Source organism: Lepidochelys olivacea, assembly GCF_965140295.1.
Source record: "Lepidochelys olivacea isolate rLepOli2 genome assembly, chromosome: 10".
Classification (NCBI taxonomy): domain Eukaryota; kingdom Metazoa; phylum Chordata; order Testudines; family Cheloniidae; genus Lepidochelys; species Lepidochelys olivacea.
Window position 1 is genome coordinate 22,955,935 of NC_140420.1, and position 25,625 is coordinate 22,981,559.

The following is a 25,625-nucleotide window of genomic DNA, read 5'->3' on the forward strand; positions in this document are numbered from 1 at the left end:
ATGGAATGGGGTGCCCACGTGGACGCCAAGGGAAGCCAGGCTACACATAAATGTCCTGTAACTTAGGACAGTCCACTTTGTCTGCAAAGCCTTTCTTCCCGTCCTTTGTGATCTCCGCATATAACTTCTTTCAGATAACATTGCCACAATGGTCTACATTTACAAGCAAGGAGGGATCAGGTCTCATTTCCTCTGCTTGGAGTTGCTCAGACCATAGAATTGGTGCATCTGAAACCAAGTGACCTTACAGACTGCATATCTGCCATGCACCCAGAATTCCCTGGCAAACAGACTGAGCAGGAGTTTCCACATGGATCATGAATGGCACTCCATGACACACTATTGACTGACCTCTTCACATAGTGGGGTACCCCCAGCTGGGACTTTTTTTCATCACGTGAATCGCAATCTCCTCTTGTATTGCTCCAGGGGCGCGGTAGTCAAAGACTCTCAAGGTGATGCTCTTCTGCTCCTATGAATAGGCCACCTCTGATATGCCTTTCACCCCCATCCCCCATTTCCCTTTTGCATCAGGTTCTCAGGAAGGTGCATTGGGACACAGCCACCATCATCCTCATAGCACCCTGCTGACCATGACAGTTCTGGTTCACAGATCTGAAGCTCTCCACCCATCCACCGATCAGACTTGATTATTCCAGGATCTTCTGATGCAATTCAAGGCAGCTCAAACATCCTAACTTAGGCATACTTCACCTCACAGCCTGGTGTTGGGATGAGCATCTGACATAGACCATTTGTGTTCTGTGCCAATCCAGCAGATCCTTTCCCAGAGCAAAAAAAATCCACCAGAATGTGCTATCAAGGAAAGTGACGTCGCTTCTTGGAGTGGGCCTGCTGCCCACCATTCCCCAGACACTGTGACTATTACTGGCATCCTGATTACCTCCTTGACCTGACAACATCAGGTTTAGCTTTCAGCTCTATCTGTGTGCATCTTGCTGCATTTAGCACCTTCCTTCCCCCCATGGATGGATGCTCCATTTTTACACCCCTATGATGGTACCATTTATGAAAGGCCTTCTCAAAACCTTCTTGCCAGTCACCAAAACCACCCGTCAGTGGAACCTTAACTTCGTCCTCTCAGCCCTCACGAGACCACCTTTGAACCTATAGTAACCTGTACCATGACCCACATTTCTGTGAAAATGTCATTCCTGGTTGCCATCACTTTGGCCAGAAAGGTCAGTGTACTAGCAGCCATGATTGTGACCCACCCTACACAGCAGTATCCCTTATATCCTCGGTCGGAAGCATGAGGAAACATACCACATGTGTGGGTCGTGGACATTGGTTAGAAAAAACTTCTGGACTCAGGCACATGGCATGCATTCACACCTACGTGTGGAATACAGATAGGGACCACACATCTTGAAGAACCTCCATTTACAGTAAGTAACCTCCTCTTTCCTCCCCATTAAGGTTATCCTTAGCATGATTATCCCTCATGGCCGCCAAATCTTTTTCAGAGTCACTGCCTCCTAGGATAGAGTCTCCTCATCATAGTATATTAGGATTGGAGGGGACCTCAGGAGGTCATCTAGTCCAACCCCCTGCTCAAAGCAGGACCAATCCCCAACTAAATCATCCCAGCCAGAGCTTTGTCAAGCCTGACCTTAAAAACTTCTAAGGAAGGAGATTCCACCACCTCCCTAGGTAACGCATTCCAGTGCTTCACCACCCTCCTAGTGAAAAAGTTTTTCCTAATATCCAACCTAAACCTCCCTCACTGCAACTTGAGACCATTACTCCTTGTTCTGTCATCTGCTACCACTGAGAACCGTCTAGATCCATCCTCTTGGAACCCTCTTTCAGGTATCCCCCTTTGAAAGCAGCTACCAAATCGCCCCTCATTCTTCTCTTCCGCAGACTAAACAATCCCAGTTCCCTCAGCCTCTCCTCATAAGTCATGTGTTCCAGTCTCCTAATCATTTTTTTGCCCTCCACTGGACTCTGTCCAATTTTTTCACATCCTTCTTGTAGTGTGGGGCCCAAAACTGGACACAGTAGTCTAGATGAGGCCTCACCAATGTCAAATAGAGGGAAATGATCACGTCCCTCGATCTGCTGGCAATACCCCTATTTATACATCCCAAAATGCCATTGGCCTTCTTGGCAACAAGGGCACACTGTTGACTCATATCCAGCTTCTCATCCACTGTAACCCCTAGGTCCTTTTCTGCAGAACTGCTGCCAAGCCTTTCAGTCCCTAGGCTGTAACGGTGCATGGGATTCTTCCATCCTAAGTGCAGGACTCTGCACTTGTCCTTGTTGAACCTCATCAGATTTCTTTTGGCCCAATCCTCTAATTTGTCTAGGTCCCTCTGTATCCTATTGCTACCCTCCAGCGTATCTACCTCTCCTCCCAGTTTAGTGTTATCTGCAAACTTGCTGAGGGTGCAATCCACGCCATCCTCCAGGTCACTAATGAAGATATTGAACAAAACCGGCCCCATTCGGTTGGGGCACTCCACTTGATACCGGCTGCCAACTAGACATGGAGCCATTGATCACTACCCGTTGAGCCCGACAATCTAGCCAGCTTTCTATCCACCTTATAGTCCATTCATCTAGCCCATACTTCTTTAACTTGCTGGCAAGAATACTGTGGGAGACCGTGTCAAAAGCTTTGCTAAAGTCAAGAAACAACATGTCCACTGCTTTCCCCTCATCCACAGAGCCAGTTATCTCGTCATAGAAGGCAATTAGATTAGTCAGGCATGACTTGCCCTTGGTGAATCCATGCTGACTGTTCCTGATCACTTTCCTCTCCTCTAAGTGCTTCAGAATTAATTACTTGAGGACCTGCTCCATGATTTTTCCAGGGACTGAGGTGAGGCTGACTGGCCTGCGGTTCCCCGGATCCTCCTCCTTCCCTTTTTTAAAGATTGGCACTACATTAGCCTTTTTCCAGTTGTCCGGGACCTCCCCCGATCGCCATGAGTTTTCAAAGATAATGGCCAATGGCTCTGCAATCACATCTGCCAATTCGTTTAGCACTCTCGGATGCAGCGCATCTGGCCCCATGGACTTGTGCTTGTCCAGCTTTTCTAAATAGTCCCGAACTACCTCTTTCTCCACAGAGGGCTGGTCACCTCCTCCCCATGCTGTGCTGCCCAGTGCAGTAGTCTGGGAGCTGACCTTGTTCGTGAAGACAGAGGCAAAAAAAGCACTGAGTACATTAGCTTTTTCCACATCCTCTGTCACTAGGTTGCCTCCCTCATTCATTAAGGGGCCCACACTTTCCTTGACTTTCCTCTTGTTGCTAACATACCTGAAGAAACCCTTCTTGTTACTCTTAACATCTCTTGCTAGCTGCAACTCCAGGTGTGATTTGGCCTTCCTGATTTCGTTCCTGCATGCCCGAGCAATATTTTTATAGTCTTCCCTGGTCATTTGTCCAATCTCCCACTTGTAAGCTTCTTTTTTGTGTTTAAGATCAGCAAGGCTTTCACTGTTAAGCCAGCTGGTCGTCTGCCATATTTACTATTCTTTCTACACATCAGGATGGTTTGTCCCTGTAACCTCAATAAGGATTCTTTAAAATACAGCCAGCGCTCCTGGACTCCTTTCCCCCTCATGTTATTCTCCCAGGGATCCTGCCCATCAGTTCCCTGAGGGAGTCAAAGTGTGCTTTTCTGAAGTCCAGGGTCCATATTCTGCTGCTCTCCTTTCTTCCTTGTGTCAGGATCCTGAACTCGACCATCTCATGGTCACTGCCTCCCAGGTTCCCATCCACTTGTGCTTCCCCTACTAATTCTTCCCAGTTTGTGAGCAGCAGGTCAAGAAGAGCTCTGCCCCTAGTTGGTTCCTCCAGCACTTGCACCAGGAAATTGTTCCCTACCCTTTTCAAAAGCTTCCTGGATTGTCTGTGCACCATTGTATTGCTCTCCCAGCAGATATCAGGATGATTGAAGTCTCCCATGAGAACCAGGGCCTGCAATCTAGTAACTTCCGTGAGTTGCCAGAAGAAAGCCTCGTCCACCTCATCCTCCTGATCCGGTGATCTATAGCAGACTCCCACCACGACATCACCCTTGTTGCTCACACTTCTAAACTTAATCCAGAGACTCTCAGGTTTTTCTGCAGTTTCATACCGGAGCTCTGAGCAGTCATACTGCTCTCTTGCATACAGTGCAACTCCCCCACCATTTCTGTCCTGCCTGTCCTTCCTGAACAGTTTATATCCATCCATAACAGTACTCCAGTCAGGTGAGTTATCCCACCAAGTCTCTGTTATTCCAATCACATCATAATTCCTTGAGTGTGCCAGGACTTCCGGTTCTCCCTGCTTGTTTCCCAGGCTTCTTGCATTTGTGTATAGGCCCTTGAGATAACTTGCTGTTTGTCCTGTTTTCTTAGTTTGAGGCAGGAGCCCTCCCTGGTCGCGCTCTCCTGCTAGTGCTTCCTCCCTGTATCCCACGTCCCCACTTACCTCAGGGCTTTGGTCTCCTTCCCCTGGTGAACCTAGTTTAAAGCCCTCCTCACTAGGTTAGCCAGCCTGCTTGTGAAGATGCTCTTCCCTCTCTTCGTTAGCTGGAGCCCGTTTCTGCCTAGCACTCCTCCTTCTTGGAACACCATCCCATGATCGAAGAATCCAAAGCCTTCTCTCCAACACCACCTGCGTAGCCTTTTGTTGACTTCCATGATTCGACGGTCTCTACTCAAACGTTTTCCTTCCATGGGGCGGATGGATGAGAACACCACTTGCACCTCAAACTCCTTTATCCTTCTTCCCAGAGCCACGTAGTCTGCAGTGATCTCCTCAAGGTCATTCTTGGCAGTATTATTGGTGCCCACGTGGAGAAGCAGGAAGGGGTAGCGATCTGAGGGCTTGATGAGTCTTGGCAGTCTCTCAGTCACATCGTGAATCCTGGCAAGCAGCAGACTTCTCGGTTTTCCCGGTCAGGGCGGCAGATAGATGACTCAGTCCCCCTGAAGAGAGAGTCCCCGACCACCACCACCCGCCTCCTTCTCTGGGGGGTGGTGGTCGTGGAACCCCCATCCCTAGGACAGTGCATCTCATGCCTTCCAATCGGCGGAGTCTCCTTCTGTTCCCTTCCCTCAGATGTATCATCTAGTCCACTCTCCGCATTAGTACCTGTGGAGAGAACATGAAAACGGTTGCTTACCTGTATATGCATTGCTAGTACATGGACGCTCCCCTTTCTTCTTCTGGAGGTCACATGCTGCCAGATTTCTTCACCGTCCTCCTGTCCCCGCTGCGCAGCCTGCTCTGAATCTTCAGAACATTGTGTCCATAGAAACATATCCTGACGTCTGTCCAGGAAATCTTCAGTTTCTCTTATGCAGGGTCAATACTTGTTTTTCTAGACCTTGAACTGGAAAAAGGCTAATGTAGTGCCAATCTTTAAAAAAGGGAAGAAGGAGGATCCTGGGAACTACAGGCCAGTCAGCCTCAGCTCAGTCCCCGGAAAAATCATGGAGCAGGTCCTCAAGGAATCAATCCTGAAGCACTTACATGAGAGAAAAGTGATCAGGAACAGTCAGCATGGATTCACCAAGGGAAGGTTATGCCTGACTAATCTAATCGCCTTCTATGATGAGATTACTGGTTCTGTGGATGAAGGGAAAGCAGTGGATGTATTGTTTCTTGACTTTAGCAGAGCTTTTGACACGGCCTCTCACAGTATTCTTGTCAGCAAGTTAAAGAAGTACGGGCTGGATGAATGCACTATAAGGTGGATAGAAAGTTGGCTAGATTGTCAGGTTCAACGGGTAGTGATCAATGGCTCCATGTCTAGTTGGCAGCCGGCGTCAAGTGGAGTGCCCCAGGGGTCGGTCCTGGGGCCGGTTTTGTTCAATATCTTCATAAATGATCTGGAGGATGGTGTGGATTGCACTCTCAGCAAATTTGCGGATGATACTAAACTGGGAGGAGTGGTTGATACGCTGGAGGGCAGGGATAGGATACAGAGGGACCTAGACAAATTGGAGGATTGGGCCAAAAGAAATCTGATGAGGTTCAATAAGGATAAGTGCAGGGTCCTGCGCTTAGGACGGAAGAACCCAATGCACAGCTACAGACTAGGGACCGAACGGCTAGGCAGAGTTCTGTGGAAAAGGACCTAGGGGTGATAGTGGACGAGAAGCTGGATATGAGTCAGCAGTGTGCCCTTGTTGCCAAGAAGGCCAATGGCATTTTGGGATGTATAAGTAGAGGCATAGCGAGCAGATCAAGGGACGTGATTGTTCCCCTCTATTCGACATTGGTGAGGCCTCATCTGGAGTAAGTACTGTGTCCAGTTTTGGGCCCCACACTACAAGAAGGATGTGGATAAATTAGAGAGAGTCCAGCGAAGGGCAACAAAAATGATTAGGGGTCTGGAACACATGACTTATGAGGAGAGGCTGAGGGAACTGGGATTGTTTAGTCTGCAGAAGAATGAGAGGGGATTTGATAGCTGCTTTCAACTACCTGAGAGGTGGTTCCGGAGAGGATGGTTCTAGACTATTCAGTGGTAGAAGAGGACAGGAGAAGGAGTAATGGTCTCAAGTTGCAGCGGGGGAGGTTTTGGTTGGATATTAGGAAAAACTTCTTCACTAGGAGGGTGGTGAAACACTGGAATGCATTACCTAGGGAGGTGGTAGAATCTCCTTCCTTCGAAGTTTTTAAGGTCAGGCTTGACAAAGCCCTGGCTGGGATGATTTAATTGGGGATCGATCCTGCTTTGAGCAGGGGGTTGGACTAGATGACCTCCTGAGGTCCCTTCCAACCCTGATATTCTATGATTCTATTCTATGATTCTCTTCCAATACGGAGACCAGCTTGCACTTTGTACAGACAAAGTCGCTTCTGTCCTGTGGAAGAAAGACAAACATGGCACATCAGGTGCAGCTCACAACAGCTGAACACTCCCCATCCATATTACCTTCATTCTACGAGCTTCCTCAGGAGTTGTAGTAACTAGTCAGAGAAGCTGGCAAGATGTAAGCCTCAGTGGGCTCTCCCCAGGCGAACTCCCTCTGTTAGCCTCTCTGCTGTTTGCCGCTCAGCTGGTTCGCAGCTGAGTGCCTTTTTATAACAATCAGGCCCACTCAAGGCTCACCTGGAACAAAGCACTCCCAATTCACACTTTTCAAAGAATCAATCAAGCACACGGTCAAACTGTCCCCACAACAGACACTCAGATACTCACCAACACATCCTGTAAGTATGCCCTACATTCTTTGTTTCTAGGTGTATACATTTACGTTTAGCCATATTAAAATGCATATTGTTTGCTTGCGCCCAGTTTACCAAGTGATCCAGATTGCTGTGTATCAGTAACTTGTCGTCTTCGTTTACCAGTCCCCCCATTTTTTTTTTTTTACCTGCAAACTACATCAGTGTCGATTTCTTCCAGGTCATTGATAAAAATGTTAAATAGCATAGGGCCAGGAACCGATCTCTTATCGATGATGAGTCTCCATTTACAGTTACATTTTGAGACCTATGAATTAGCCAGTTTTTAATCCATTTAATGTTTGCCATGTTAATTTTATATCTTTCTAGTTTTTTTAATCAAAATGTCATGTGGTCCCAAGTCAAATGCCTTACAGAAGTCTAAATATATTGGAACAACATGTTACTTTTATCAACCAAACTTGCAATCTCATCAAAAAAGATATCAAATTAGTTTGACAGTCTCTTTTTCCACAACCTCTTGATAGTAACTTCTTAACATAGCTTCATGATGTGTTTCTTCTTTATTAATCTGGAAGTTTTAAAGATGCTTCATGCATTTATTATACATTGAGACAATTTGATAAGCACCCCCAAAAGAGGTAGCCTTTTCCATCTTTCTAAAATTAACCTCTTTCATAATATACTGCCAGTCAGTTATTTAAATTCCTTTGTCCATGTGTGTACAGTGAATATTGAATTAAGGGACCTCATCGGCAATTCCTCGAGGTTGAGGATAATCTCTTTCACAGGTTTTATTTTTCATGAGTCTTTAGGTGACTGAGGAGTCCGATCCTTGAGCCACAGGCTCGTTGGCAGACATTGCAGGTGGTGTTGGAAGACAGGGTTGGGTCACAGTTGCTGTGTGACCGTTGTCTTTTCTTTCTGTTCTGGCGTTTTTCTGTGACCAGGGCAAGGAGATTTTCCTCAAAAGTGGATGTTTGTTCTTTGACAAGACTTTGCCAGTTATCCCTATCCTGGGCTGCTGTCTCCCTGTGTGTGTGGTGTCAATGCCACATCTCTTGATGTTTATCTTGAGGGTGTCTTTAAAGCGTTTCTTTTGGCCTCCTCATTTCCTTTCTCCTTTGGTGAGTTGGGCATACAGCAATTGTTTTGGTAAGTGTTCATCAGGCATATACACACAGTGCCCGCTGCACCCCAGCTGGTGCTGGATAATCAGCGCCTCTTTGAGGACATTGACATTAGTGGGATGATCCTCCCAGTTTATGTTGAATTTCTTCCAAAGAAAGTGCTGGTGCTGGCATTCCAGGTTTTTCAGGTGTTTTCTATAGCTCACCCAAATCTCACAGCCATAGAGGAGAGTTGGGATTACCACCACTTTATAAACTAAAAGTCTACTATGTGTTCTGATGATGTGATTGTTGAACACCCGGCCAGACGGTCTGCCAAAGGCAAGGCTAGCATAGCAAATTCTGTGCTGAATCTCGATGTCTATGTCTGCCCTCTGTGAGACATGGCTGCCAAGATAGGCAAAGTATTCTACATTTTTCAGTTACTCTTTGTCTATATACATCTTCCTTGATGGCTCTGATGATTGACCGGGGACTGGCTGGTGGAGAACTTTTGTTTTGCCGATGTTCAGAGTTAGCCCTAGTCTTTTGTAAGCTTCGAGAAGCAATTAAGGGCTGTTTGAAGAGTGTGCAACTACAGCACAATCATCTGCGTACTGGAGTTCGGTTATTGTTGCCGATATAACTTTAGTTCTGGTACGGAGACGAGAAAGGTTGAAGAGGTTGCCGTCAATCCGATATTGGATGCCAGTACCCTGTGGTAGACCGTCTTGGGTTAGTGTTTTCATAGCTGCTAAGAAAATGGAGAAAAGGGTGGGTGCCAGTTTTACGCCAGTTCGGATGACAAAGGGCTCAGAGGTAGAGCCACTGCACAGGACGGATTCAGTCATCTGGTCGTGGAGGAGTCTTACAATGGTGATGATTTTGCTTGGGCAGCCAGACTTTGACGTGATTTTCCACAGAGCCTCACGGTTGACAAAGGCCATATACAGATCCTGGTGGTGGTGTTGACGTTTTTTCTGGATCTGCCTGGCTGCAAAAATCATGTTGGTGGTGCCTCGTGATGTTCTGAAGCTGCTCTGGCACTCTAGAAGTACTTCCCCTGCAAGAGGGAGCAGGCGATTCAGTAAGATTCTAGCAAGAGTTTTCCCAGTGATGGAGAGGAGGGCAATGCCTTGATAGTTGTCATAATCGGCCCTGTCTCCCTTTTTGAAAATGGTGACAATGTTAGCATTACGTAAGTCAGCAGGGATTTCTTCGGTGCACCAGATTTTGAGGAGCCGCAAGTGAAGCTTGTTAATCAGTGTTTCTCCCCCTACTTTCGTACTTCAGCTGGTATGCCATCAGGACCTGGTGCTTTATTGTTCTTCATTTGTTTAATTGCTTTGCCTCCTCGGGTGTTTGGTGGGTTGGCAAGAGGTTCCCATATTGGGTACTGAAGAATGGAGTTGATGGTGTCATCAGTCACAGTCGATTCTCAATTTAGAAGCTGGTGTTCCTGGCAGTGATCTTTGATGGATTTGTTATCTTTAAGAAGGGTGCTACCGTCTTTGGACCTCAGAGGTGTGAGGCCACATGAGTTTGGTCTGTATAGGGTCTTTGTCTCACCAAAAAAAAAAAAAAAAAAAAGTAATATACATTTACTAAGTATATTAAAATGAACAAAAGTTTAGTGTGAAAAACATTTGATAGAGAGGAGCATGTTGCCCCAGTCCATATTTAATCCATTTATAATGTAAACAATACATTCCATATTATATTGGCTGTCCTTCACAGCTCTTGAGTAGTGCCTTTGCATCAGGGGAAACAAGTTATGTCGTCTGGGATAATAGATGTGAATAAATACATGATATCAGAATGAGAATGGTGTGAAGGAGAAGCAAGGAGTGGCAACAAAATTTTAGTGGCCAAGAGGTGGAATCCGTTTATCATTTCTTTGTTCACAGCCATCACAGAATAACGTCCACTTCAAAGTTCCATTCCACACATGAAATATCCATGCTGCCAATATATTGGAACTGGTATCAGAGAAGTCATAGGGTGTAATAAATAGAAAGGTAGTGATTCCGATGATGATCCTTCTTGCTACCCTTCAGTCTCTTTGATTAGTTTTACTTGACAAGAACCTAGGAGAAACACAGACCACACAGGACCAAATCCTGCTGGCCTTACAACATAGGTGCACAAGTAATCGTACATGTTATCGTTTCCCCCATATTTCCTGTGATTGATTTCTCAGAAAAAACAAACTCATATACCAGAAACTGCAATGAAGTAGTGAATATTGCTTTGGTGAAAATGAGTAATTTTTTTTAAGTGGGGGAGGGGAAGGGCAGTCAGTATGATACATTGTTTCATTTAAAAATTGTATTGTGATACATGAAAATACAATATGCATCGAAACACTTGATCCTGAAAAATCCACTGAAGTAAAATATTGTAAGCAAAAGCAAGTGATATTCCCACCTTGCCCTGTAGTATACCCTTGCGTGGTATATAGTCCAAGCCAAACCTCAGAGAGATTGCGTGGATAGGGTAATTGTAATAATGGCAAAATATAAACCTCAGCCTATGTTAGCTGTCTCATTTCTCTTTTCTACCAAAAACTGGAAATCATAGTGAAGTGGGGGATTTCCAGCAGAGAAAGTGAGAACTAGTCAGAAGAGTTTAGCAAATTTCCCGAAGAGAGATGGGTGCATCCCAAAAAGAGGTTCTACAGAAAATGAGGTAGCCAAGAACAGTTTTGTAATAATGCAGAACTTTAACAAATTGCTATCTCCCTCCCCTTTTCTCCATCTTTTTGAGTTAGCTTTTGGTGTGCATGATTTAATTTAATGAAAGTGATGTTTTCTTCAAAGTTTTGAGCCTGAAAAGTCATGTAACAGTTTCTAGGAAGAAATTGAACAGTCATTCTAAAATAAAATATGACATTTTCACACTTCTAAATGGAAAAGATAAGTAACATATTCTTTATCATTCTGGTGTGTTTACATTTGTAATTAGTGGTTATTATTTAAATTTCTATTTGATTTTGTTGGATCAAATTTTAGTTACCCAGATTTTTATATCATTTATTCATGCAAACATCCTGTATGTATTTTATCAATTACAATGTAATTAGGAGAAAGAGAGTATAATTAGAAAAGTGCTGTTTTTAATAGTTTCTAATGACAAGAGAAGTAAGTGATTATTCCATAGTCTTTGGTTCTAATCATCTGTTCTTATTGTGTGATGATCTAGCTTGGCAAAAGTGACTGCTGCTGTACATAAGCATGCTCTCATTTTCTTTAATAATAAATACACATGTTGTGGTGTTTAATTGCTTTGATTTGAAGATGTTTACTGGGAGGCTCAGAACTATGTACCGTCCATCATGTGAGAGGAATTCTAAACAAAGACAGATTAAATTGTTTTATAACAGTGTTCAAAGTCAAAGTTACTTTCTGAACAGAATTGCCAAAACAGTAGTGTTCTCTTATGCCAAATAATAGTTTTAATACCTCACAAGTGTTTGTTGCCATCAAATTTGAGGTCAACAAACCTTTGGTTACCAAGGAATGTGAGAGAAGATACTCATATGTAGAGAATTTTGCAACCTTCAGTGTTAAGAAATGGCTCATGGATGGGACATAACTGTTAATGGAAATGTTAATTGTGTTTCATTTATTTTTCCTTAGCAGGAAGCTTTGGTCTGCCCTCTGTTTTGGGGAAAATAAATGCTTTCCTTGTATCATTACAAAAATCCATCTTCTGGTGTAAAATATTTCAGAAATGTGAACACAAAGGTCCTCTAGAGCGCTCAAATGAAAATACGATGTGCTTTTGCCCTGCCACCCTGAAATATACGTAACGTGCTGTGCTCATTTTGCTTTAAAGATACCTGATTTATCACACTCAAGTAGAGAAATTACTTAAGTGAGTTAACTCAAAAAGGGTAATCCTAGTGTCAGCTGTGTTCATGGTAGCTGGGAGTATTAATTTTGGTTGAAATTGATGAAGGTGGAGGAGCAAGGAAAGCCCTGAAATGCAACTTTCAGAATAGCTGTTCAGTGTAAAGACCTTATCTCTGTGCATGTCCTCGTTAACCGTGGAAATGGTATGGAGATAAGGCATGTATTTACAGTTTATTCTGCTCAAATTATGAAGAAGGATTTTCATGTATCACATGAAACAATAACTGGTGTCTGTGCAAACCTATTATAATGGTGCATGATAAACAGCATGCTTTAAGTGACTGCAGAATTTAAATTATTTTTTTAGAACATTGAATTAGTTAATCGCACTCAGTGATACCAAAGTTTATTGAATTGCAGTCACAGCTACGTCAGGTTCTTAAAGAAGATGCATTTAAAGAGAGTCAATGTGATGAAATTAGAGACATAGTGGGGAGGTTTTTCTGGTGTCCACCATAATAAATCAAGGTGAGTGGCAATATTAATCTGGAAACTGAGGTCTTTCACATTAGTGAAAATAAACACAAGAGGAGATTTGTATCAGGTGTAGAGGAGAAATAAAGAGATCTAAAGTCACTTGAGAAGCATTTTGGAAATAGTTTTGAAATGGATACATATTGAGGGTCCAGAGTCTCCACAAACTTTTATAGAAATGTACACGTTTTCTGGGAGGAAGGGAGAGAGGTGAGGGGGTATGAGTGTAAGAAAATAAAGTAAAAAAGAACCGCTTGGTAGAGAATATGTTGTTGACCAGACTAATATGATATTTAAGCAGGTAAGAGTTAAATATATTACCTTCCCAAGTCAAAATTATTTTATCATCTGCAAATAAGATCTAACTTGCTAAAGGATTATGATGCAATTGTTTATTTCTATTCCAATTTATCTATTCCAGTCTGTCAAACAAACTTATTGATGAAAAGGAGCGGATGGCATTAATTTCATAAATTTGTTAAGCCCAACTATGTGCTATCTAGAATACAGAAGACATGGTTCTTGCACAAAGAACCTTGCAGTGTAAATAAACAGATAATGGAAAATCCACTTGGAGACCCAGAGGGAAGGTTCTGTTTTAATGGTGGTTCAGCTTGGTTTTATAATAGCTGAGACATTGAAATTTTACTGACATGGGTTATCATTAATGGGCTTTGCAGAGGCCGTTATGTTAGGAAAGTTCCAGGTGTAGGTGGACGGCAAGGAAAGATGTATAAAGATGAGAATGAGAGCATTTATTTTATATATTTATAAGATGTTGAGGGCCATAAGTCTTAAGCATTTGAGAAGAATTGAGAAAAATCAGAAGAGAATGTGGGAATTACATTAGAGAGGCAGAATAACACAAATTGTCAAAGCTTCTACCTTATAACAACTGGTAAAATTTAATCTTATGAACATAAGGGTGTTGCACAGGTAGTCTGTCACCCTGAAAGTCCTGTCTGATTATTTATTTATTTTTGGATAAAATAACATACACTAGAGATGCAGGGTAAAACCTTAATGTTCACTTTGTGGGTGTTGATTTCATAATTCCTTTAGGCAGGAACTTTCTTTTCAGCTCTAAGCACATTATCAGTATTCAGCAAAGAAATAATAATACAATGAGGTTGAGGGAGTGCTGGGAGTATTCGTTCAAAATGCTGTCAGAGCTGCTTGATACAGAGGTAAAAGCATTACCAACAGCTTGGTTGGAAAACAAAAGAATAAGGGAAAACAATAAATTGCTTTAAATTTGCTTTTGACCACCATCTGATAGTTCTTAACTGAGAACTAGAAATACAGTGAGCCATACTTCAGTGTGAGATTCTACTCATGGTACTATGAGTTGGAGAGGAGTAGGGAAGAGTATCTATAGGGAAGGATCTATGGAATAATGACTAAGGCGAGAATGGTGCTGAATAGTGTCCATAAAGAAAAATTGTCCTAGCTGTAACAGTACCAACATAACATGTACAACAGTATATGACATCTTATGTACCTCATTCATCAGTAAACAGTGTATTTAAATAAATGAGGAGGACTAATTATGATTTTTTTTCCCTTTTAAGATCTATTCAAGTGAAGTCATGAACTACACAGCTGAGAATATTTGCAAGTGGGCTCTAGAAAACAGAGAGACATTTATACGTTGGTTGAGACCACATGGAGGAAAAAGCCTTCTACTAAACAATGAACTGAAGAAGGGACCAGCACTTTTCTTATTTATACCCTTCAATCCCTTAGCAGAAAGTCATCCTCTTTTAGATGAAGTAAGTGAGATATATTATTATTTCTTTTTATTGTGGTAGAACATGCAGGCCCCAGTCACGGATCTGAGTCCCATTGTGTTGACACTATACTAACATAGAAAAAGGTCTATATGAGGAGGGTTGCTTCTACTCCATAAAGATCTAACTTGAAATTATATGTATTGATACAGATTGGGTGACATTTATGTGTTACTTGATGTCCCAGAATAGTGTAGATTGCTTATACTGGGTCTGATTCTCTCCTCCCCCACCCCCCCGCCCAAAGTTTGTGGTTTGTGAATACTTAATGGTAACAATTATAGATCCCAATTCTCATGAAAAACAGGGAGAGGGGAATGGTTACTAGTGTATATTTTTTTCATATTGAGTTAGTTAAGTGAACCTAATGTTGCCATTGAGAAATTGAAAGGATTTATTATGGTGCCTTCCAATGGAAAAAATAGTAGTAAAGAACATTTAACCCTATAAATCCCAGGGTGGTCCTTGCTATTCTATTGGAAAAACAATATCAGATTATAAAGAAAGATTGATGCAATCTTTTTATATTTTTAATTTATATCCATCTTACTTACACGCTTTATTCTCACCCTCTGTTGAAAGGGGACATTCCTGGTCTTCGGTGTGTTTTCTCAATGGGCTGAAGGACCAGCCATTTTTATGTATGAAAGAATCATCATTGTAATGCCACTGGTATTTAAAAAGTTAATTGTGACATTGATGTTTGCTGCTGTCTTTGTATTGTCCAAAGTCTTAAGGCATTGTTTCATCTGCTTGAACCCAGTTAACCTTGTTTACATGCACTAATTTGATCTTAAGTGGCACTTATGTAGAATTCTTGTAAATTACCAGTTTCAAAGTCAGTTTCAATAATATCTATCCTCAAACTGGGCATCTGACACTAGAAATGGCTTCGTTAATAATCCAGAGGTGTTTTCTTAAGTTAGCAGAGCATGATTCCCAGTCAAATTTCCTCTTTCCTTTCTCTCTGCTAAAGAAATTAAACCAACATAATTCTAAGATTCTTGCTTTGCTAGAGTCAATGATGTGTAGTGGTCTGAGTATGGGATTGGGAACTTGGAATGGCTCAGCATTAGGATTAATTCAGTTGGTTCAGTTTTTCTAATGTAAATAATTTGCAGTAATTAAAGTCTGTTGTATCAAATTTGTGTGGAGAGATGTAAATTTGACTCTAAAATTGAGATTATGGTTTCAGTTGCAGTTCTCATAGTACTTCATTACATAAACAGACATTTATGAAGGGTGTTGAGTTTAAACCATTTTGACTGCAAAGCTGTCGTAGCTAATGTATCAAGGTGAAACTGTACATCAAAACTTTTAGTTACCAACTGCGTTACCCATGGTTCCACAGGCAAATCCATCTTTGGGGGACGTGTCAGAGGTATATCTGAAACAAGGACTCACTTATTGTGGTCTTTTTGCCAATACACCATTACTGTTATTGTCATGAACATATACAAAAGCCAGACACGACAAATTCCACTTCTGCAAGTCTTGCATAAATTTGCTTGCAAACTTCTCAGCAGCATGAATCTATTCCAGTTTATATATCTTTACAATAGCTTATTCTGTTTGCACACACAGTGACTGGTAACCCTTGTAATTCCTTGCATTTACCACAGACTGCAGGATTGCTATAAAGAGGCATCCGAGGCAGGAATTTCAAGTCCTGTAGGAGGTAGTCAGCATATTTTCCAGTTCAGCTGGTACTGTTTGTTTTGTGGGGTGCTGGGCTGTTGGAGCATGATATTATGAAAAGTAATGGCCTAAACCCCCTGAAGTTTGGTTCCAGATCCAAGCTTTCTCAAAGTTCAGATGGACTTGAGCTCTGAGGTTCTTGTTTGGGCCAATTAGAGGTGAAGGAAGGTTCAAGCCGCAAAGTTCATGGTTTTCAGATCCAGAGCCCATTAGAGAGAGGGCTCTGAGGTGAGAAATTTTGGTCTGGATCCCAAATTTTACGGTTTGGGAAGGTTCAGACCCACATTTTTTATTCAGCACTTTTTCTAGTTGTGGGCCTATGGGATTTCATGAGGTCACAAAGGCCTTAGCTTCCAACTAATTAGCTTTTGTGACATCTGTTACTAGTTTGTCTCTAATGATGTCAGTGATTTTCATATTTTCCTTATTGCTTAAGGCACATAGCAGTTTGCCTACAAAATCATTGAGATCGAAGAAGAAGATTGGAAAGGAACTGGAGCGATTCCTATAGCAAATTGTGCTCAGTGTAAAGCAGGCTTAATTCAGCTGTTTTTTGGCACAGATTATACAGTCTATAATATTAGCCGCCATCTATTTTGATAAAGTAAAATCAGTACACCCAGTTTCTGATTTATTCTAGTTAAGAGAAGAATATTTATTTATATCAAAGCATTAAAACAGATACAGGGAATCCTGGTTACTGTAGCATGACAGTGTGTTAAAGTGGGCATAAGAAGCTACAGTATATTATGCAACTTGTTTACCACAAGGAGAAATGGTTACTGCAGCCAGCAGCCTTTGTGAATTTCATTTGGCTCTGAAACCATTTGCCTATAAGGCATTCACACAGCATGAAGGTGTCAATTCATTGTATGTTAGCAGTGCTCAAAAACTATAACTTTCTCTGATTAGAGCTCACTGAAATAAGATTTTGTAATGCAAATATGTTTTTTCAGTTTATAAAAAAAAAAAAAAAATTCAGGCATCCTCCAACATCTGCTCACATTCTTTAGAGTAGGTTACAACATGAAGGAATGAGCCTTTATAGAATCTAATCTGACATTTTCAGGAACTATTAAGTATATAAAAAGAAAAGGCTATGCCAATGATTCCTTTAAAAAAAAAACAAAAAAACTATCACAGAAGTTGTCATTGTGGACCACAGCTGAGAGATGATCATGTGATCCAGCTTCCCTCACAGTCATAATCTCACAATATCCCCGTGACAACTTGCAAGGATTGCTAATATGGAAAAGTACTAGTAGGAAAATGTGCATGTATTTTTAACTGTTTAACACAATACTTGGGGGGGGACGACATAATCACACTGTCTCTTTTTGCTGTTCATTTCATCTCTCTGTCCTATCTGTTCTGCTACAATAAACTCATTAGAAATTTAAGAATATTCCAGTTTGCAGTTTTTTTCAGAATATGATGGATTAGAGAAAGACAAAAAGAGTAGGTGAAAAAGCCCCAGTAACTACTGTAAATGAGGCCTGGCCTACTGTGCATATTCTTAATGGCTGTAAAATAAATTCCTACTAGGACACAAGAATTTTCATAATGGGGAATTTTAGTATCATAATGAGTATCTCAAACTCTGAAGAAAAGTGTAAAAAAAAAAAAAACCCCAAAACCAAACCTCCACTAATTCTTCGGAAATGGAAACCCTGAGTTTAATATAAATTTAGAATACTGTTTGTGAAGGAGAGAACCTTTCATGTCCATATGTTTTCAATTGAGTGGCAATATTGATATCTTTAATGAAATGAGGACCCAGTTTAGTGACCAAATCCAGAAGTCCGTTTTTCAAGCAAAACTTCTGATGAAGTCAGCAGCAGATAATGTCACTATTGAAATAAATGGAAGTTCTGCCCACAGAAGGACAGGAAGATTTACCCTTATATCAGTAGTTGATTTGACTGGATGACTCTTGTTATGTTCACAATGAGATGTTAAGAATGACTTAAGCATTATATATTTTGCTTTAATTTATTTTTCATCATCTTTATCGAAAACGGATATATTGGATAATGTGTCAAATAACACAGGATTTAGGAACGCAGCCTAACAAATATAAATATAAAAATAAATATAAAGAGGGTTTTGAGCTGACTATGTATAAATGGAAGATCTTTTTAGAGTGGCTTGTTGTCACTCATTACTGTTCTTAAGCACATACTATAATTGGAGATTTTTTTTTAAATTTAAATTCATAATAAAGCAACAGTGCATCCTATGGCTTTGGGTAAGAAATTAAAATTAAAGGTTTCAGAGTAGCAGCCGTGTTAGTCTGTATCCGCAAAAAGAAAAGGAGGACTTGTGGCACGTTAGAGACTAACAAATTTATTTGAGCATAAGCTTTCGTGAGCTACAGCTCACTTCATCGGATGCTTATGCTCAAATAAATTTGTTAGTCTCTAAGGTGCCAAAAGTCCTCCTTTTCTTTTTGTAAAATTGAAGGGTAAGAGTTGGCCCTGTGTCTAAAATTCCAGGATAGGACATCTAAAACTAAATATATTTTATGTATTTCAAAAAAATTGGGACAAATATTGTCTATGTTGATACATGAATGATATATAACTGATCACAGTTCTGTGTAATTTGTTTTTTCTATAGATTACCAAAGTGGCCTTGGAATACAACAACTGTAGTAAAAGCCAGGCAGCTGAACCTGTTCTTCAGCACTTGAAAGATGCAAATTCACCAGTTTTTGAGTCCATTGTACCACATGCGCATACACAAGTTGCAGAAACATCCTCCATAACAAAGTACCCATGCTGCAACACGGTGGTGCTCCCTCACTGGCACTCAATCTCTAGGACTCACAATGTCTGTGAGCTTTGTGTTAACCAGACGGTTGGGGTCAAACCAAGTCAAGTCAATGTACCACAGTGTAACTTTTTAGAGATAGAAGCAGCTTTGGACTCTTTCTACCTCAAGGAACATACCTTTTTCCAATTTGTATCAAATACCATAGAATGCAGCAATTTCTTAAGTTTCTATAGTCCTTTTAGCTACTACACTGCATGTTGCAGGACAGTAAATAGGGGTCTGATAAACGTAATTAGTTCTGAAAAGACCATATTTCAGACCCCTAAAGTAGCATTTTCTTCCCATGGGAAGAAAGGTAAGGATGATACCCAACATTCTATTCCTCACATTGAGGATAGGAATTATTTTTCTCCTGACTTTCGCATTAATGGCACTCACATTACTGGCCTGAGGTGCAGGACCAACAAGACCTTGAATCTCTATCTACTGGATTCAAATTTGTTTTGGATGTATGCAGAGAGACTCGGAGCATCAAGATCTACTCATGTGAAGGAATTTGCTGCCATTGTTGACCTGAAGGAAGAGGCAAACTATATCTTGGATCAGAATCAAACACTTATAAAATCTACTCTAGGTACGGTATGCAGCAATCTTGTATTCAAAATTTAAAGTAAGTGAATACATTAAATGAAGATAGGATGGAGTTGGCAAAGAATAATAATTTTGAAAAACATGTTATTGACAAAAGCAGGTCAATTTATAAAGTGAGACTGTGAAAAGCATTGTGGATCTTCATCTGCTTAATCATTAATAAAACTGTAAAGGGTTGTTCTAGGGTATGATAAAAGAACTAATAATTTCACAATCCAGGAATAACTTACTCAGTTCAAGTGGAAATTTTGCAAACCTCAACCTCCTAGTATTTGTCAATCGGTTGACAATAGGTATGTCATCAAACTATAGGAATTTCCCTAAGTGGTCAATCCACAAAACCAGATTGCCAGCAGTTTTAAAGAAGTGTACCGTAGCTCAAACTAAATAACTGCTGATGCCTCGGAGAAAATGTTTAAAATGCATTTTATTCCTAAAATCGTGTACTTACAAAAGCATGTATTTGGTACTCACATCATTTTATATTACAGAACACATTTGTATGGAAATAGTATTGTTTGAGTTCAGCAGCTCCAGCTGTTTGGTAATGACTTCCAGAATGCAGAGTTGGTAGTGAATGTCTTCTTCCAGTAGCCACTCCTTGGGTAGTGACTCTTGGCAGTGGGCTGGTTCTTCTGTTGTTCTTGGATGCCATGGTGATAAGTGGGGTATGAGAATTAAAAAAATAAATAGCTATGTGGAGCAGTGGCTTCTGTAAGTGGAGGAGCTGCAGTCCCTCACCCCCTACTGGTGGCTATCAATCTCTGCTCTGACCCCACAAAAGTTGGTGGGTGAGAATGAGGCAAATCCAAGTCATCCAACACCATTGACTAGACTTTCCCCCATAAGAGTGTTTTGGGTATAGCAGCTCTTTTTACCCTACTCCCAAAAGTTGTTTCCTACTATGTCTGATTACTTTTCATGCTGTATCCATGAAAGTGCTCTTCCTTGCCCCATTCTCAGTGCTTGCTTGGCAGGTATGCCATGTGGTCCATTGGGATTAGATCTGACCACCTCTGGGGACAGGAAGGAGTCTCTGACAATTTTTTTGTTTAAGATTTAAAACTCTTTTTCTAGTCAGGCAAGATATTTCTTTTGTCCCCCCCTGTATGGTGAATAAATTTACCTCAGATCCATGGATGTGGGATTTAGATTATCCATTCCATTATAATAGGAGGGAGGGATGGCCTTTCGTCCTTCCCCTACCGAGACACAATTCTCTATACTTAAAGATACCAACAAGCAGTCCTAATCCTGAATTTGTTTTACTGTTAAACATTAGATTAGGGTATCATTAATGTATCATGTTACAATTAGATTATCTATTATTGTATACAAGATAAGTAGTTGACAATACACTTTTAATCATCTTATTTTTATAAAAACTTCTAAATTCACATTTTCCAATTCCTGCAATTATTTCCCTTGGGTATTATATCCCCTGAGATCAGGTTCTGGATTTCTTTTGTTTAGGCTTAACTGCATTGTACTCTGGTTTCTTTTTAAACACAGTTTTTACTAAAACGTATGATTCCTTCTGAAACCAGTCTTAGTGCAAAATGCCATATTAAAAGTTATTGGTGGCTACTTTCAAACTGTCTGGTGGGGGCATGGCATTATATGTAAAAGAAAGCATAGAATCAAATAAAGTAAAAATCTTAAATGAAACAAACTGTACTATAGAAACTCTATGGACAGAAATTCCATGCTTGACTAAAAAGAGTATAGCAATAGGAGTAAACTACTGACCACCTGACCAGGATGGTGACAGTGATTGCGAAATGCTAAGGGAGGTTAGAGAGGCCACAAAAGCAGAAAGCACAGTAATAATGATTGATTTCAGTGATTCAGTGGGTAAATGTCACCTCAGAGTGTGATGCAGAGATAAAATTTCTAGACACCATGAATGACTGTTTCTTGGAGCAACTAGTTCTGGAACCCACAGAAGAGAGGCAATTCTTGATTTAGTGCTAAGTGGACCACAGGATCTGGTCCAGAAGTAACTATAACTGAACTGCTCACTTAAATTTAGTATCCTTGGGGGCGGGGGAGGGAAGGGGGATGATATATATATATATCTATAAACTAGGGCTGTCAAATGATTAAAATTAATCATGATTAATTGCATGATTAATCACATGATTAATCGCACTGTTAAACAGTAATAGAATACCATTTATTTAAATATTTTTGGATGTTTTCTACATTTTCAAATATATTGATTTCAATTACAACACCGAATACAAAGTATACAGTGCTCACTTTATATTTATTTTTATTACAAATATTTGCACTGTAAAAAAACAAAGGAAATAGTATATTTCAGTTCACCTAATATAAGTAGTGTAGTGCAATCTCTTTATCATGAAAGTTGAACTTACAAATGTAAGAATTATGTACAAAAAATAACTGCATTCAAAAATAAAACAATGTAAAACTTTAGAGCCTACAAGTCCACTCGGTCCTACTTCAGCCAATCATTCAGACGAAAAGTTTGTTTATATTTGCAGGAGATAATGCTGCCCACTTCTCGTTTACAACATCACCTGAAAGTGAGAACAGGCGTTCTCATGGCACTGTTGTAACCTGCATTGCAATATATTTACATGTCAAATGCGCTAAAGATTCACATGTCCCTTCATGCTTCAACCACCATTCCAGAGGACATGCATCCATGCTGATGAGGGGTTCTGCTTGATAACGATCCAAAGCAGTGTGGACCGATGCATGCTCATTTTCATCATCTGAGTCAGATGCCACAGAAGAAGGTTGATTTTCTTCTTTGGTGGTTTGGGTTCTGTAGTTTCCACATTGAAATGTTGCTCTTTTAAGACTCCTGAAAGCATGCTCCACACTCTTCCCTCTCAGATTTTGGAAGGCACTTCAGATTCTTAAACCTTGGGTCGAGTGCTGTAGCTATTTTTAGAAATTTCACATTGGTATCTTCTTTGCGTTTTGTCAGATCTGCAGTGACAGTGTTCGTAAATCAAACAACATGTGCTGGGTCATCATCCGAGACTTCTATAACATGAAATATATGGCAGAATGTAGATAAAACAGAGCAGGAGACATACAATATTCCCCCCAAGCAGTTCAGTCACTAATTTAATTAACACACTATTTTTTTAATGAATATCCTCATCATGGAAGCATGTCCTCCAGAATGGTGGCCGAAGCATGAAGGGGCATACAAATGTTTAGCATATCTGGCACGTAAATACCTTGCAATGCTGGCTACAAAAGTGCCATGTGAATGCCTCTTCTCATTTTCAGGTGACATTGTAAATAAGAAGCAGGCAGCAGTATCTCCTGTAAATGCAAACAAACTTGTTTTGTCTTGGCGATTGGCTGAACAAGAAGTAGGACTGAGTGGACTTGTAGGCTCTAAAGTTTTACATTGTTTTGGTTTTGCGTGCAGTTGTGTAACAAAAAAAATCTACATTTGTAAGTTACACTTTCACAATAGAGATTGCACTACAGTACTTGTATGAGATGAATTGAAAAATACTATTTCTTTTGTTTATCATTTTTACAGTGCATATATTTGGAATAAAACTAATATAAAATGAGTACTGTACACTTTGTATTCTGTGTTGTAATAGAAATCAATATATTTGAAAATGTAGAAAAACATCCAAAAATATTTATAAATTTCAATTGGTATTCTATTGTTTAACAGTGCGATTAATCGTGATAAATTGTTTTTAATCGCAGTTAATTTTTTTTTGAGTTAATCGCATGAGTTAACTGTAATTAATCAACAGCCCTAATATAAACCCATCATGGTAACATTTAACTTTAAAAGGGGAATTACACAAAAATGAGGATGCTTGTTAGTGTGAAATTAAAAGGAGCTGTCACAAGGATAAATGCCTGCAAGCAGCATAGGGGCTATTTAAAATCACCATAATAGAGGATCAGACTAAAAGTATACCGTGAATCAGAAAAGACAATAAGAGGACCAAAAAAATGCCACCATAGCTAAACAGAAGAGTAAATGGAGGCCATTTAGAGGCAAAAGGTCATCTTTTTAACATTTGAAAGTCAAAATCTAATGAAGATAATAGAAAGGAGAACAAACACTGGCAGGTTAAGTGTAAAAGTATAATAAGGCAGGCCAACAAAGAATTTGAGAAGCAACTTGCTAAAAAATGCAAAAACTAACAGTAAGAATTTTGTTACAAATGTCAGAAGTAGGAAGCCTGACAAACAGGAAGTGGGCCACTAGAAGACCAAAGTTTAAAGGGGCACCCCGGGAGAAAAAGACCACTGAGAGAAGCTAAACAAATCCTTTACATTGGTCTTCACTGTAGAGGATGTGGGGGAGATATCCATTGCAGAGCTATTCCTTTTGGCTGCAAACCTGAAATACTATCATACAAGAGGTTTTAGAACAAATAGATAAATTAAGCCATAATAAGTCCCCAGGACCAGACGGTCTTCACTCAAGAGTTCTGAAGGAACTCAGATATGAAATTGCAGAACTACTAACTGTAGTATGTAACCTGTTACTGAAACAAGCCTCTGTACCAGATGACTGGAAGGTAACTGTAATGTAGCTTTTAAAAAGGCTCCAGAGATGATCCTTGCAATTGGGAGCCAGTGAGCCTAAATTCAGTGCTGGGCAAATTGGTGGAAACTACAGTAAAGAATGGAATGATCAGATACATAGATAAACATGCTTTATTGGGGAAGACTCAACACCACTTTTGTACAGGGAAGTCATGTCTTACCAATCTATTAGAATTATATGAGGGTGTCAACAAGTATGTGGATAAGGGTGATTCAGTCAACATGCAGTACTTGGATTTTCAGAGAGCCTTTGACAGGGCACCTCATCAAAAGTTCTTAAGGAAATTAGTCATGGGATAATAGGGAAGTTCCTCTCATGGATCGGTAACTATCGGTTAAAAGATAGGAAGCAAAGGGTAGGAATAAATGGTTCATTTTCACAACAAAAAGAGGTAAGCAGTGGGGTCTCCCAAAGACCTGTGCTGGAACCTGCTGTTCAACATATTCATTAATTATCTGGAACAGGGAGTAAACAATGAAGTAGCAAAGTTTGCAGATGTTACAAAAGTATCTAAGATTGTGAAGTCCATAGCTGACTGTGAAGAATTCTAGGGGGATCTCACTAAACTGGGTGACTGGGGAACAAACTGGCAGATGAAATTAATGAATAAAATGAAACATTGATAAGTGCAAAGCAATGCACATTGGAAAAAATAATCCCAACTACACATGTATAATGATGGGTTCTATGTTAGCTATGTTACCGTACAAGAAAGAGATTTCAGAGTCAGCATGGATAGATTTCTGAAAACTTCAGCTCAGTGTGCAGCAGCAGTCAAAAAGGCTAACAGAATGTTAGGAGCTATTAGGAAAGGTATAAGAAAATAAGACAAAAAATATAATGCCACTGTATAAATCCATGTGTGTCCAATTCTGGTTGTCCATCTCAGAAAGGATATAGTGGAACTGGAAAAGGTTCCGAGAAGGGCAACAGAGATGATTAGGAGTATGGAATGGCTTCCATACCAAGAGAGCCTAAAAAGATAAGGGATGTTCATCTTAGAAAAGAGATAATTATGGGAAGATATGATTGAGGTTTATAAAATCATGAATGGTGTGGAATAAAAATGAATAGAGAAGTGTCATTTACTCTTTTCCACAATACAAAAACCAGGGGTCACCCAATGAAATGAATAGGCAACAGGTTTAATACAAACAAGAGGAAGTACTTTTTCACACAACCCACAGTTAGCCACGGAACTCATTGCTGTAGAATCTTGTGATGGCCAAAAGAAAAAATGGGTTAAAAAAAGAAGTATGGCAGTTCTTATATTCTTGTGTGCACATACTTTTGTCAGAATAAATTTATCAAGACAGAGATATGAGGTGTATTTAGTCAAATTACGGTACCTTTGTTTTTTTAACTGTATTTGAAACCATTTCTAAATTAATTTAGTAATTTGATTTTTTTTCTGCCATTAGATACTTTTTTCCAGACTTTTACATGCTTATTTCCAAAACAGCACATGTGCAGTCA

The 25,625-nt window shown here is 40.3% G+C and overlaps 1 protein-coding gene across 2 annotated transcripts in view; it reads left to right on the top strand.

Moving 5' to 3' along the window:
* Positions 1-25,625, top strand: part of TXNDC11 (thioredoxin domain containing 11) — a 102,846-nt gene that overhangs the window by 58,227 nt on the left and 18,994 nt on the right. For both annotated transcript variants that reach the window (XM_084640673.1, XM_084640674.1), the window contains 2 exons: positions 14,234-14,434; positions 18,770-19,559. In XM_084640673.1, the coding sequence (XP_084496799.1) occupies positions 14,234-14,434; positions 18,770-19,559 (991 nt within the window). The remainder of the gene's footprint in view (positions 1-14,233; positions 14,435-18,769; positions 19,560-25,625) is intronic.